This window comes from Sturnus vulgaris, chromosome 5 (genome assembly GCF_052056855.1).
Source record: "Sturnus vulgaris isolate bStuVul1 chromosome 5, bStuVul1.hap1, whole genome shotgun sequence".
Classification (NCBI taxonomy): Eukaryota; Metazoa; Chordata; class Aves; order Passeriformes; family Sturnidae; genus Sturnus; species Sturnus vulgaris.
Genome location: NC_142247.1, coordinates 19662539 through 19675095, shown reverse-complemented (window position 1 = coordinate 19675095; position 12557 = coordinate 19662539). Strand labels below are relative to the sequence as shown.

Sequence of the window (12557 nt, the reverse complement as noted above, 5' to 3'; positions counted from 1 at the left end):
GAATGCCTGCCATGAGAGGATGCAAAGAGGGGAAAGAAGTTCCCCTGCAAGGGGCGGATGTAGTTAATACAGAATTTTTCTGAGAACAAGAGAGAGAGAGAAAATGTGTTAACAGGAGAAAGTTGAAAAATCCTTTTACAGGCTAAAAAAAAAAATATATTTGAAGGGAAGGGAAGCCAAAGAAAATTTCACATTTACAACACATCCTGTCTTCTCAAAACACCCCTCTTATTTTGCTTCCCTTTTCTTGGGACATTTTGCCCTGATAGGAGGAAGAAATGAAAGAAGCAAATTTGACAAAGCTAAATTGAAGGCGGTGCTTACTAAACTTAGGAGGTACAGAAGGTGGCGGGAAAACAAAGAAGGGGAAAGAATGTGTGACTATCTAGTGACTGAAAGGTTAGGGTTTAGAAAAAGAGGACACCTGAGCCAATTCATTTTGTCACATTGGTAACAGGTTAGATGTGAGCAAGTAGCTGATAACTTTGTGAGCTATTGCAACTCTGTCACCATGATCACCTATTTTCAGCTTCAACTTCATACCTCAGTTCAATAATTCATTCTTTCTTTGTAAATAACGCCCTTATTCCAAGGATAGACTAAAGCATAAGATGTCAGTAGAAAACCTGTACCATTAGAAAAGTTTAGACTTGTTCCTGCAACTCAGTGCAAAAAAAAACCAAAAAAAAACCCAAAACCCAGCACCTATATTGTACAAGTTATTTCTGCACCTGAATTTGGATTTCTTTCTTTTCAACTAAGATGCAAAGATCTAGAAAATGTGCAGTGCCATCAGTAACAGATGATGTGAAAGCAACATCTTTTTTGTGGGTGCATTAGCAGCAGGAGCACCAGCAGAGTTTTAACAGGGTTAGAGATCACACAAGCTGCTTTGGTATTCCCTCAATTCAGGGTTTTCCTGGCTGTTACTACCTTGTGCTGGCTATTCCATGGCATAGAGAGTGCAAAGTGAACATTAAGACTCATGCTGGTTTCTTGTACGGGTCAGGCATCATTAGTTTTTGTCCATATATTTTTAATCCAGTCTAAGATGCATGATTTCCCAAATCTATTTATAACTGAATGTTCTGGCTAAATGCTTTAAATGCTAGTTGCTGAATACCACACAATGTGTCATATTAATCCTGCTGTACAGAGTAGGAGCAAACAGGCATGCAAGTCTTACATTGAAGAAAGAGTGTAGGGTAAGGCCTGCTAAACAAATAGTCATGAGAGTTCTACGTTACAGTTTTGAACTCAACAAATTCTTAGTAAAACAAATTGCAAGAAATCCAGCTTTTCTTTAGGACTCTCAGAGTCCACAGTTGTCTGCTGTCTCATGTGTGCCTAAAATTCTGCTACAGAAGCAAGACAAGCGCTGGTGTCTCACTCTCTGCCTTGAGCCTCAAACTACAGGGCTGAGATGGACACATTCAGTATTTTTATGGTAGTCTGCCAAGTCTCTCAGTGAGCTTATTCTTTATAATCTCTGGGTCTGACTAAGACATATGAACAACAAAGAAGTGAAACTGCCATAGGTATACCAATCCTAAGCACATGGCCAGGGGAAGTCCTTAGTGAAGGATTTGCAAATGCCTTAGCTAACAGCTGGCTTGCTACAGGGGATTTTTTGTTTGGAGGGTCTCTTTGAGACCTAGCTGGGGGCCTTCCTCAATGTAAAGGGTGATGGGAGATGTTGAAACTCTCATTTTTGGGAGTATATTCTAGCTGGGGACATTGGTTACTGGAGCTCTTTGTCTGCAGGTGGGTTTCTGCAAGTCAGAGAAGATGGGAGTATGTGCATGTGTTTCTGTCTGGCCTTTCGATTCCTATCCCTGTTGCAGGAGGCTGCACCTGCAGCTGGCATATAATAACCAGTGCCTAAAATCCTTAAACAGCTTTAGAGCCCAGAGTTTATACTAAGTCTGTGCACCTGTGCTTGCTCTCTGCCAGACAAGCACTTGAACCCAATTATTCAATATCTTAGCTATAAAATAATTTTATCCTTTTAGAGTAATACAAAAGAACATTTTCAGAACAAATGGTATATAAAGGAAATATAAAATATTCTAATACATTTTCAGTGTTTAGAATAATGACATTTGTTTTGATTCTGAGGCATATTGAATTTTAATTAATTTTCAAGTTTCTCTGATCTATCAAAGAGATGCAAAGGTAGCATATACCTTCCTGAATTATTAAAGCAGCAGGCAGTTATGAAATAACAGGTAGTTATAAGAATCTTAAGAAAACATCATGTTCTTTCAAGAATGTTGTCAATAAGAATTCATATACCATACATAATTCTGACAACGTCATTCCTTCTCTTATTCTCAAAAATTGTTAGACCTAATATCACAATTATTTTCTGCATTGAAAAGATCTGCTAGACAGATAAGATTTTATGGCATGGTTTGGACTGAAATTTTACATTTTCATTTGAAAAAAATGGTAAATTATAGAGCTAACCAGACAGAATGTCATTTAAAGGACTGACAGCACCACATTTCAGAGGATGTGAATGAGAGAGATCTCTTTGAGCCTAGAGGTTTCACTTTGGTTATCTTTATATTTTGCATTAAGCTGCAATTAAGTGTATGGAAATGATGCCTTAAGTTTTAGCTTTCATATTTTCCAGATTCTGTGCTGCATTAGTATATAACTTTGAACTTCATATAAAGTGTTAGCAAGTTCTCCTCACAGTTTAGTTAGACAAAATAATCCTTTTCCAGCCTGAGAACCAAGGACACCATTGCAGCTTCAGGCCCAAAAAGTATAAACAGCAAACTGAGGAGAGCAATCTGGGAGGATGGGACTTCATAACCTGAAGCTGTAATTTGAAAATTAACCCCAATATGTAAATGGACCAAAACTTATAAAAGTGTGAAAATTCACAACTTGGAGTCCATCTTGGGTGTAGCCACAGCCAGGATCTTGTATTGCCCAAGGTGTATCCTTTGAAGAACTTTTAATAAATACCTATTTTATTCCTTTAACACCATCTAGCTTCTCTTCTAGGTAGCCTCTTAAGGCATCAGAAACAGTGAAGTTTAAGTAATTTGCTTTTTAGTTTCGCAGTCAGCTAATGAAACTCATAAGGAGTTTAATTTTGTAGGAAGGTGCCCCTAGTGGGTTCTACATTTCCCTCTATGAAAATGGCTTCAAAAGAGGTAGAATTACTTAAGTCTTCTCAGAGCCTTGGTGATTTCAAGTCATCTCATGACCTTTGGAAATGCATTAAGGGATGGCCTTGAACCAATGCTGCAGCCAGGACTCGAACAGGGGGAAATTCTATTCTCTACAGAGCAGGATAAATCTTGGTCACTCTGTGGAAAGATACCTGTTCTGCAATCAGAAGGACTTAACTTTTTCAGGCCTGTCCTTCTAATTGCCCAGCTGGGACAGGAAGCAGTGCATTAGCACTTGTGTGCTGAAACTGACTAATAAGTAAAAGAGAGAGATAATTTAAAGAAGATCATAGAAGTATGCTGGTCCACGTTGTAATAAATAGAGAACATTGTTTCAGCTAATAAATAAGTTCGAGTGCATCACAATATGCCTGCTTCATGATCCAAAACAAGAACTGAACTTCTAAATGAATTTAGTTACAAAAACTTTCCTTTAAATTTTGCAAGAATCTGAGTTTTGTGAATATACTATGAAAAGAATACTAGTGACCATCAAAGTTAAGCAATATTCTCGTATTTAAACAAAGCAGAATTTTCTTATATGTATGCTTTCATATCAAAGGCTGCAATTTATGTTTATAAATTACTAGTTTACAGGATTGCTTTCTGTATCAACTTATGAACTTTTGGTCCTGATAATACTACTGAGTTTAAGCTATGGGCAATTTGAAGTTATTATGAACATCTGGCATTACTTTGGTACTTATTCGTAATTAATCTGATAAGACATTAGTAGATAAGCATATGAAAAATAGTCTCACAAAAATAAAGCTGTAAAATTAGTATTTCTTGTGCATATAAAAGTTTGCTCATCTAAAGATGGAGTTCAGATCTCTTAGGGAGAGGGTAAATCTGACAGAGTGAAATAGCATTTGACAAGCACGAGCTCACAACTCAGTCATCAGTAGCACTCTCCGTATGCCTTATGCACATTCCTGTTTCCATAGCAACAAAACCAATATAGCATTTCCCTTTTTTTAAAGGGCATTTTTAGTTTTTGAATAATAGCATAGACTTGTTTGATATGACAATAACATGAATATTCATGTTTTGCCACAAATGACCACAAATGCAGGTCAGCTTCTGTCAGAAATAGTAATGAATCTTTGGTTGGATTACCATTTCTATACTCAGTAATAACTTTTCATTATTATTAATGAATTTTTATTTATAGGTTCTTCTTTTATCTGATGACCTTGATCTTCCAAAGAGATCCACCAGGGTGGATCTTTTCAAAGGGATGAAAACTTTATTGTTTATTTGGATGAAAGGCCTTATGTAGTGTATTCTAAAATGGCATATGAAAGCTTGAGCCTTGTGTCTTTTGAAATTATTTCTGTTTTCTAGAAATTAGGGAATATATCATGGCATTGCATAGTGGTATAACTAACCCATTATGTAGTATTTATGCATTGTAATCATTCCTAGAGAATGGTAGAGGAATTATACAGGAATTTCTGATGTTGGCCTCTGAGGGTCCAGTTCTGGTATTCAGTTTACCAAAATTAAAAAAAAAAATTAAAAAGAGGGAGAGAAAACATTTGATTAGGCAGTATTGCTTTGAATCCACTCTGTAGTAATGTGTCATCAGCCAGCCATCACTAACCTTGAACTTCCATGTGTAGGTTGATAGCTTCTTTGGCATTCCATTATTTTCAGTTTCTCCACATTAACTGCATCTTATTCACCAAGTATCAGTGTAGTTTATTCCATGTAAAAATCTGTCAGTTAAAAGTAATAAATTTTCAGTCACACTTTTCTTTTAAGCATTCTGTGCTGTGTTCTGTTCAGTGTCAGTGTCTTTAGTTCTGATTTTTCAATTTTGTCCCTCTCCTTTTCCTTGACTTGTTAGTCTGATCCAACCTCTTCTACCTCATCTGATGATTATCAATATGTTATGGAAGCTAAACTACAAGAAATGATCTCCATACGTAGGAAGGTAGTCCTACTGGACTTTACTTTCTATTGCTGAATAGAATCCATCTGATTTGTTTTCATTTTTTAGCTTTTTTTTTTAATTGATAATCAACCATCGTGCAGTTCAGTGCTTCAGGAGCTTACAATTTTACGATGGCAGGTTTGTGTTCAAACCATGCACAGTCTGCATGTTACATTTGGCTGATTTCATTGCTCATAAATAACTCCAATGTTTTGCTGATGCTTGGATGTAACAGGCCTTTGTAGCTGACACATTTCAAGCAATGCTGTTCAGCTGCCTGTTTAAATAAAGTTTATTTTCAGAAAACTAAGTTTGCAGTTAGTAGTAGCTTGCTTTATGTTTTGTTTAAACTTTACTGAGATAAAAAATTCCAAAGACACCTAAATTACAGAAAGAGTCTTTCTATTTTTTTACAGGCAGAAGAAAGGCATGGAAACATTGAGGAACGTATGAGACACTTAGAAGCTCAACTTGAAGAGAAGAATCAGGAACTTCAAAGAGTATGTGTATTGCAAACAGCTTCTGTGCACTTTTAATTTGCCAGTATAGTGCTACATTATGTACTCCAGTGCCCAAAACTACCCAATTGTAAATGTTTTGTTTGTAGCAGCGATGGCAGCACCTTCCTACTTTACTTCACTATCTTAATACACTAATTTATATCCAGTTGCAGAGTTGAAAACATTCTGCTGTTACAAAAATGGATGTGCATTAATCAGTAACTGTGATTACATTTCTTGTGGAATTCTTTTAGATGGTTACAGTTAACCTTTTGGATTTTTAAAATTTTTTAATGATACAAATCTCTACTGGTTAATTTTGGACCCTGCCAATCTGTCTCGTCTATTCTACATTAAAGGCAAGGCAAAGAGAAAAAATGAACGAGGAGCACAACAAAAGATTATCAGATACTGTAGACAGACTTTTGACAGAATCCAATGAGCGTCTGCAACTACACTTGAAAGAGAGAATGGCAGCACTTGAAGAAAAGGTACAGTACAAACAGCAGTATAAAGTTTAGCTTAATAAAGATTTCCCATATGCTCTACTTTTTTCAGGATGGAGGTTTGTAATGCTGATTTTGTGTTACCAAATATTACACAAATATGGTCCAACTTATACATTCGACTCAATTCAAGAGTGGGGTCAAGTGTCTTCCCAGAAGTGCTGCAAATATGCTGAATATTTGAGTCACGTGTTTTATCAGCCAAGAGCCTGATGAAGACCTTGGAAAGGACCAGTGACAGGCTGCATGAGGCAGTGAGAGAAAGTGGATGAGAACAGAGAAAAGACCAGTTTTAGATGTGCTATCATTTCAGTGTTTTAACCTGCTGGTTTCATCTCACTTCCTCTGGGAAGAGTAAAATGCTGTCATCATAGGAGAAGGAGAATCTAGCCTTGGAGAGAGAGAGTTATTTACAGATTTTCCATGACATGAGACAATGCAGTCCTGCAAAATTCAAAGCCACCAACCTTTGTATTTGCCCTCTTTAATCCCTTCCTCTTCTACTTATTCGCCTTCTGTGTGATCTGAGAAGAATCTTTCAGTGTTTTTCAGAAGCATATTTCAGAACTTCTCAGATAATGTAATTCAGGTTTATATCATTGAAACAAGATGTGGTATACAGTGAGAAGTAGGCTTGCCAAAAGAGGAGGTTGGGAGAATTGGTTGTGTAAGGATGAGGCAGTTGCTCAGTTGAACCAAGATGCAAAGGTTTTGCTGATCTAGAAGACACATGCTCCTACATGTTTGAATTCTTGCAGCATTTAAAATTTCGTATATAATCCAACTGAAGCATTAAAGATTTTTAATTTTGAAGTCCCAAATATAAGAACTTTTTAAACTTGTATATAGTGATATTTCATACATTAACATATCCCTAATTTCTTTCTTGCTTATTTTTCTCTTCTTTTTATTTTTAGAATGTTTTGATTCAAGAATCTGAAAGTTTCAGGAAAAATCTGGAAGAGTCCTTACATGATAAGGTACTGTAATATACTGTGATTTTATCTGGCTTTATGTAGATAATATGTAGAATTATTATTTGGAAATATGTGTATGGAATATTAATTATCCATCATGAAAAATCTTCCTGACACAAATGGGAATTCCTTTAATCACCTAGATGCAAGAAATAGCCTTAGAAGGTCTCTGACAGTTGTTCTGATCTAAGTTCATGGTTGATATCCTAGCCTCAGGAAGTCAATATCGAAATTCATACTGATTTCACTAATTCTGAAGTTTTTCTTCTATCAGTTTTAATTCTGAAAAAGTCTTATTTAACAGAGATGTATGCATAACTGGTTGCACTTTCATAGTGAAGAATGTAATTTTTTGGTTTGATGCAATTCTTCTTAACAAGTGCAGTGGCATTATGCTAAATATAGCTGAAAGTGACCTTTCTTCATTCCTTGCAAATTAACCCCTAATGCTGTTTAGTGAATCAGTCAAATTGATTATAAATATTTCTTCCAATCCCAGATACCAGGATTTTGTTTTGAAGCTATTCCTGCCTGGAGTGCAATAGGATACACAAATGTATTTGCATTCAGATTCACAGAAGTGTTCTAGCAATATATTAAATCCCTGTAAAAGCAGGTGTATAGAATTTTTAAAATATAGCTCCATTCCATACTAATACAAATGTATCATATGGCATCAAAAATCAAGACCTTTGAGAAAAATAACAAAAGAGGTAACAGTTAAAAAAATTTTTATTTTCATCTACATTTAGGTAACCTGTAGAGAAAGGCAGCAAAATTAAGGCACCCAAAAGGACAACCTGTTTCAGTGCCTCACTACCCTCACCGTAAAGAATTTCTTCCTGATATGTGAAACCTGCCCTCTTTCATTTTAAAGCCATTATCTCTTGTTCTTTTATTGCATGTTCCGATCCCAGAGCTTCCAAGTGTCCCCCTTTGAAGGGACTATTTGTTTCACTTTGATGAACAAACTGATGAATAATTTCAGATAGATGGACATAACATTAGATACTAATACTCTCTAAGTAATTGGCAAGTGTTACCAATAGAGTATCAGTCATCTCAGTAATTCTGTTCAATGAAGAACTATTTTAAAAATACTCTAATACTATTTCAGTAATTATATATTAATAATTCAGTAATAATACTCACTGAAACTGGTATTATTTATAGATAATATTATTTATAGATACATTATATACAGATATAGATGATATAGAAGATCTTTATCCTTCCTAGACTTTTTCAATACTGAACATTTTAAATTCTAGAAAGAGCGATGTTATACCTTCATCCTGTGTTTGTTCTTAATTTGTTTTAAAATTCTTTGATTTCACTTTCTTAGTAGATAACAATTATTTGTAGAATTTGGGAACAGTGCTGTTTTCTCTAGTGGTAGCTGTAAATAGTGGGGGTTTTTTAGTTAGTTCCAAAAATCCAATTTTGTGGCAAATTGTCATTTTTTCCAGCAGCACCTCATACTAGAATCACATCAATGGAACAAGAGTGAGACATATAGCTGCAGTTTGAGTCATTAAAGTGCAGTTCTTTCTAAGTCTGTGTCTCTGACAGTAAATATAAAGGCCGGTATGCAATCCCATAGTATCACAAAATTGTGTAGGGTGGAAAAGATTATCTGAGGTCAATGAGTCCAGCTGTTAATCTTGGTGGTCTCCATAGGGCAGGTGGTGAGTCCCACGGTGAACTGTGCCTGGCTTTATAGTAGGAAGAAAATAAGTTTCAAGGACAAACTAGTCCTTCCAACACTTGCAGGCAGTGGTAAAATAGCAGAGTGCTATAACACCTCCCTTTAATGCATACATATCACTGGCAGTTGTGAGACTTAAATGAGCTTCCTTCCCTTATCATAGTCAGTGTTATGTTCTGTTTATCTTTGCTTACTTGTTTAACTTTATGAGAACAATATCTCATAAAATAAATGCGTTTTGTATCACAAGTATATCTGACTCTTTTTATTTCCAGGAAAGACTTGCTGAAGAAATTGAGAAACTGAGGTCTGAACTGGATCAAATGAAACTGAGGACTGGTTCTTTAATCGAGCCCACCTTGTCAAGGTAATATTTTGTGACATAAGTTTGCTCACCTTAAGTTGAAATAGACGTAAATGTAAATGGCAAGCATTTATAGCAGGGATGTGTTCAAATCACACATAAATGTGGTCATGTATTTATATTAAGATGAAAATCTGTGCAGTTATTATTGCCGTTGCTTTTCACTTTTCTCATAGGTAAACAGGGCCCTATATCAGTGAGTATATACTGAAATATTACAGAGATTGAGTCTTTTAAATTATAAAACGCTTTTAAAAATATATCCAAATACACAACTCTTTTATCAGACCTTACAAATAAATTAGAAACAATCCTCTTTAATGCTGAAACTGATCAGCATATTTATGATTGTATTCATTCTACAAATAATATCTTTTCCTTTTCTTTGTTATCTAGACATAACTCAGCTGTACTTAGCATGTAGCAAAAGACCACAGAACTTCAGCTAAATGTGAAAACATTATTCACAGATACCTGAAAATATCATAATCAAACATTAAACGTTGTGTCTTTTTTGATGGAAAATCAATATGAGAAGAATAGTGAGACAAATGCCATAAAAATAACCACTAACTGCTGAAAATAATTTATCATTCTAGAAAGTCCTTTTTGCTTGAAAGCGTCCCTTGAGATTAAGTTGTTGCTTTATTGATAATTGTGTGCCATGTGCTGTTTTCATAACAAGCAACACGTTAGTTTTTAAAACCTGCCAGCACACCTGCCAGACAAAGCTCCAAGACTAAATTGGGAGCGCTGTATTCATCTAAAGTTACTCTTGTTCAAGGTTGGTTTTTTTTACATCAGCTATTGCCTGCCCATTGATGTCCTCAAATGTCTTGCTCAGTACCTGGACATTGTTTGTCCCTCAACCTTTTATTATTTCTTGGAATAATGTTTTTCTATATGTAGTGAATTGTAAGTTGATGAAATTCAGAATGTGATGCTTTTAACTTTTTGAATTTTTGTTCCCTCGGGAATGTGACTATAGGCACACAACTTGTTTTTCTTGAGAGTGCTTGCAGGGACACAGGCTACTGAGCTGCTGCAACAGCAGCTTTGCTTTTGGACCAGCCATCCTTGGTGAACAGCAGCTTTTCTTGCTGGGTAGATGAATATCATTAGCTTGTGCTCTGTAAACAGGAGCTGATGAGCCCTTGTCAAAGGGCTGTTTGAACTTGATAAGCTATCTAAATATCTTGGTAATTCAGCAGGTTCTACTAAACAGTATACTCTCCCTTGTGTAACCTCACATCATGAAGCTCCCAGCTCTCTCAGGCACAGCAAGCTCTGAGCATTAAATACTTCCCATTCTCAGCCTGTATTCAATTCTGCATTGGCTGGAGTTTGTGCTTTCAGGAAAATAAAGAAGCTGGTCAGCAGATGAGTATCTACAGCTAGACACTAGAACCTAGACTGTTTCTTTTTTCCTGCCCACTTGCTTGACAACTGCCAAATATTACTGATTATGAGAACAAAGTTCTACTGAGACAATTGCTGTACACAGAAGATAAAAATAGTCACTTCCCTCTGGGGTTTTTTTGTTATATTTCATTTTTTACTGTGATCATGCTATTCATATATTTTTATGTGGAGATTGCTGGTATGTCAAGAAACAGAAATTGTTCAGGTCTCTACTTCTGTGGTTGAATTCTCAAATAGTGGAGCCTTTGCTCTTCCACCTTGATTCCACAGCCTATGGTTAGGATCCTTTTTATTGCATCATGCAGTGAACTTTTGGTGCTACTGTTTGACTAAGGACAAAGAGGTCAGGGACCACTGTTTGTAAACAAAAAGTGATGCTGAAGTCATCTTGTATAAGCCTCACCACAATATCCCAAGACTTACCAGGGTTATAGGAAAAATTAGGGCTTAAAGCACTGAAAGTGTCATCAAATAAAGATCAGTAATTCCTAAACAATGTTAAATATCACAGGTCAGTTCACTAATGTTTTCATAATGTAGAGCACAGACTTACAGCAGGAAAACTTTAATCAATATGCTCACTCATGAACATGTAACATGCTGAGAGAAACCTCAGGCATATTTATGAATATACAGGATAATACATTCACCTGCCAGTTCTAATTATCCCGAGATGTGCTTTTTCTTGCTAAAGTTTTGGACTATAAGTTTTTCTATGCATGGCTTTCATTTTAAAAAACCACAGGTTTTATTATTTGGTTTCTCCCTAAATTTTCTCATACAAATATTTCAATTTTTCACTTTTAAATTACATTTTGTGATGTGGTTTTCACATTTATTATGTGATACATAAAGGTTTGTTTGAAAAAAGAAATCTGTGTTGCTAGACTGAAAGCCATTGGATTGTTATTATTCCTATTACTCTCTCAGTCCACTTATGTAATTCTGTTTATAGACCTCATCTGGACACATCAACAGAGCTGAGGTACTCAGTGGGCTCGCTGGTTGATAGCCAGTCTGACTATCGGTCAACTAAGGTGATAAGGAGACCTAGAAGAGGCCGGATGGGAGTACGCAGAGATGAACCAAAGGTTAATCCCCAATTTCTTCTCATATATTCCCTGACAAAAGAATGTATTTGAGGCTTATGTTAAGCTTACCGTTTGTGGAGTTTTCTTCCCGGAAGAAAACAACAGCAGTGAAAACAACCCATTGAACAAGAAAACCCAACCCAGAGAACAGGAGTTTTTCCATACCTGATCAGGGAACTATTGTACAAAATGATGGCAGAAAATGCTGAAGTTTAGACATCAAATTTCAAGCATACTTGATTATTTGTCTTTCCAGAGTGTTTTTTTTTTAATAAATTTTCCTTGTAGTAATTGTGTACCTAAATTATGATTATGTGAAAATACTTTATGCTATTTGTGGTAGTACTGTGAGCATTAATGGAGTGCTAATAGTTGAATAAGTATCTTGAAGTGTTAGTTGCTTTCCTTTCCCTTTTTTTTTTTTTTTTTTTTTGGAAGTTTGACTTTGCAGTTTTCTCTGACATAAGCCATGTATGTCCGAATTCTGGCTCAGGTGAAATCACTCGGCGATCACGAGTGGAATCGGACGCAGCAGATGGGTGTTCTGAGCAGCCATCCGTTTGAGAGTGACACTGAGATGTCAGACATCGATGATGATGACAGAGAAACGCTGTTCAGCTCCATGGACCTGCTGTCTCCAAGTGGCCATTCCGATGCCCAGACTCTGGCCATGATGCTTCAGGAGCAGCTAGATGCAATCAATAAAGAAATCAGGTATGTAGCCTGAACCAGCTGCCATGTGCTTATGGTTACAGCTTCAAGTTTCCTTTGGTGCTTGAGTTCAGGTACCATTCATGGCAGTTAGGAAACAACTTGTTCATTTAGGGGATTGATCATGTGTCTGCTTTCCAGAGGAGAGTAT

General features: G+C 36.1%; 1 protein-coding gene across 11 annotated transcripts in view; it reads left to right on the top strand.

Annotated features, from left to right (window-relative positions):
• The window catches only part of PPFIA2 (PPFI scaffold protein A2), a 281559-nt gene that overhangs the window by 222635 nt on the left and 46367 nt on the right, over window positions 1-12557 (top strand). For 6 of the 11 annotated variants that reach the window (XM_088165000.1, XM_014888725.2, XM_088165002.1 and 3 more), the window contains 6 exons: window positions 5544-5627; window positions 5987-6118; window positions 7051-7113; window positions 9094-9185; window positions 11560-11695; window positions 12189-12409. In XM_088165000.1, the coding sequence (XP_088021126.1) occupies window positions 5544-5627; window positions 5987-6118; window positions 7051-7113; window positions 9094-9185; window positions 11560-11695; window positions 12189-12409 (728 nt within the window). Of the gene's footprint in view, window positions 1-5040; window positions 5128-5543; window positions 5628-5986; window positions 6119-7050; window positions 7114-9093; window positions 9186-11559; window positions 11696-12188; window positions 12410-12557 lie in introns of all 11 variants that reach the window. The other 5 variants (XM_088164997.1, XM_088164999.1, XM_088164996.1 and 2 more) reach the window with 1 other exon arrangement.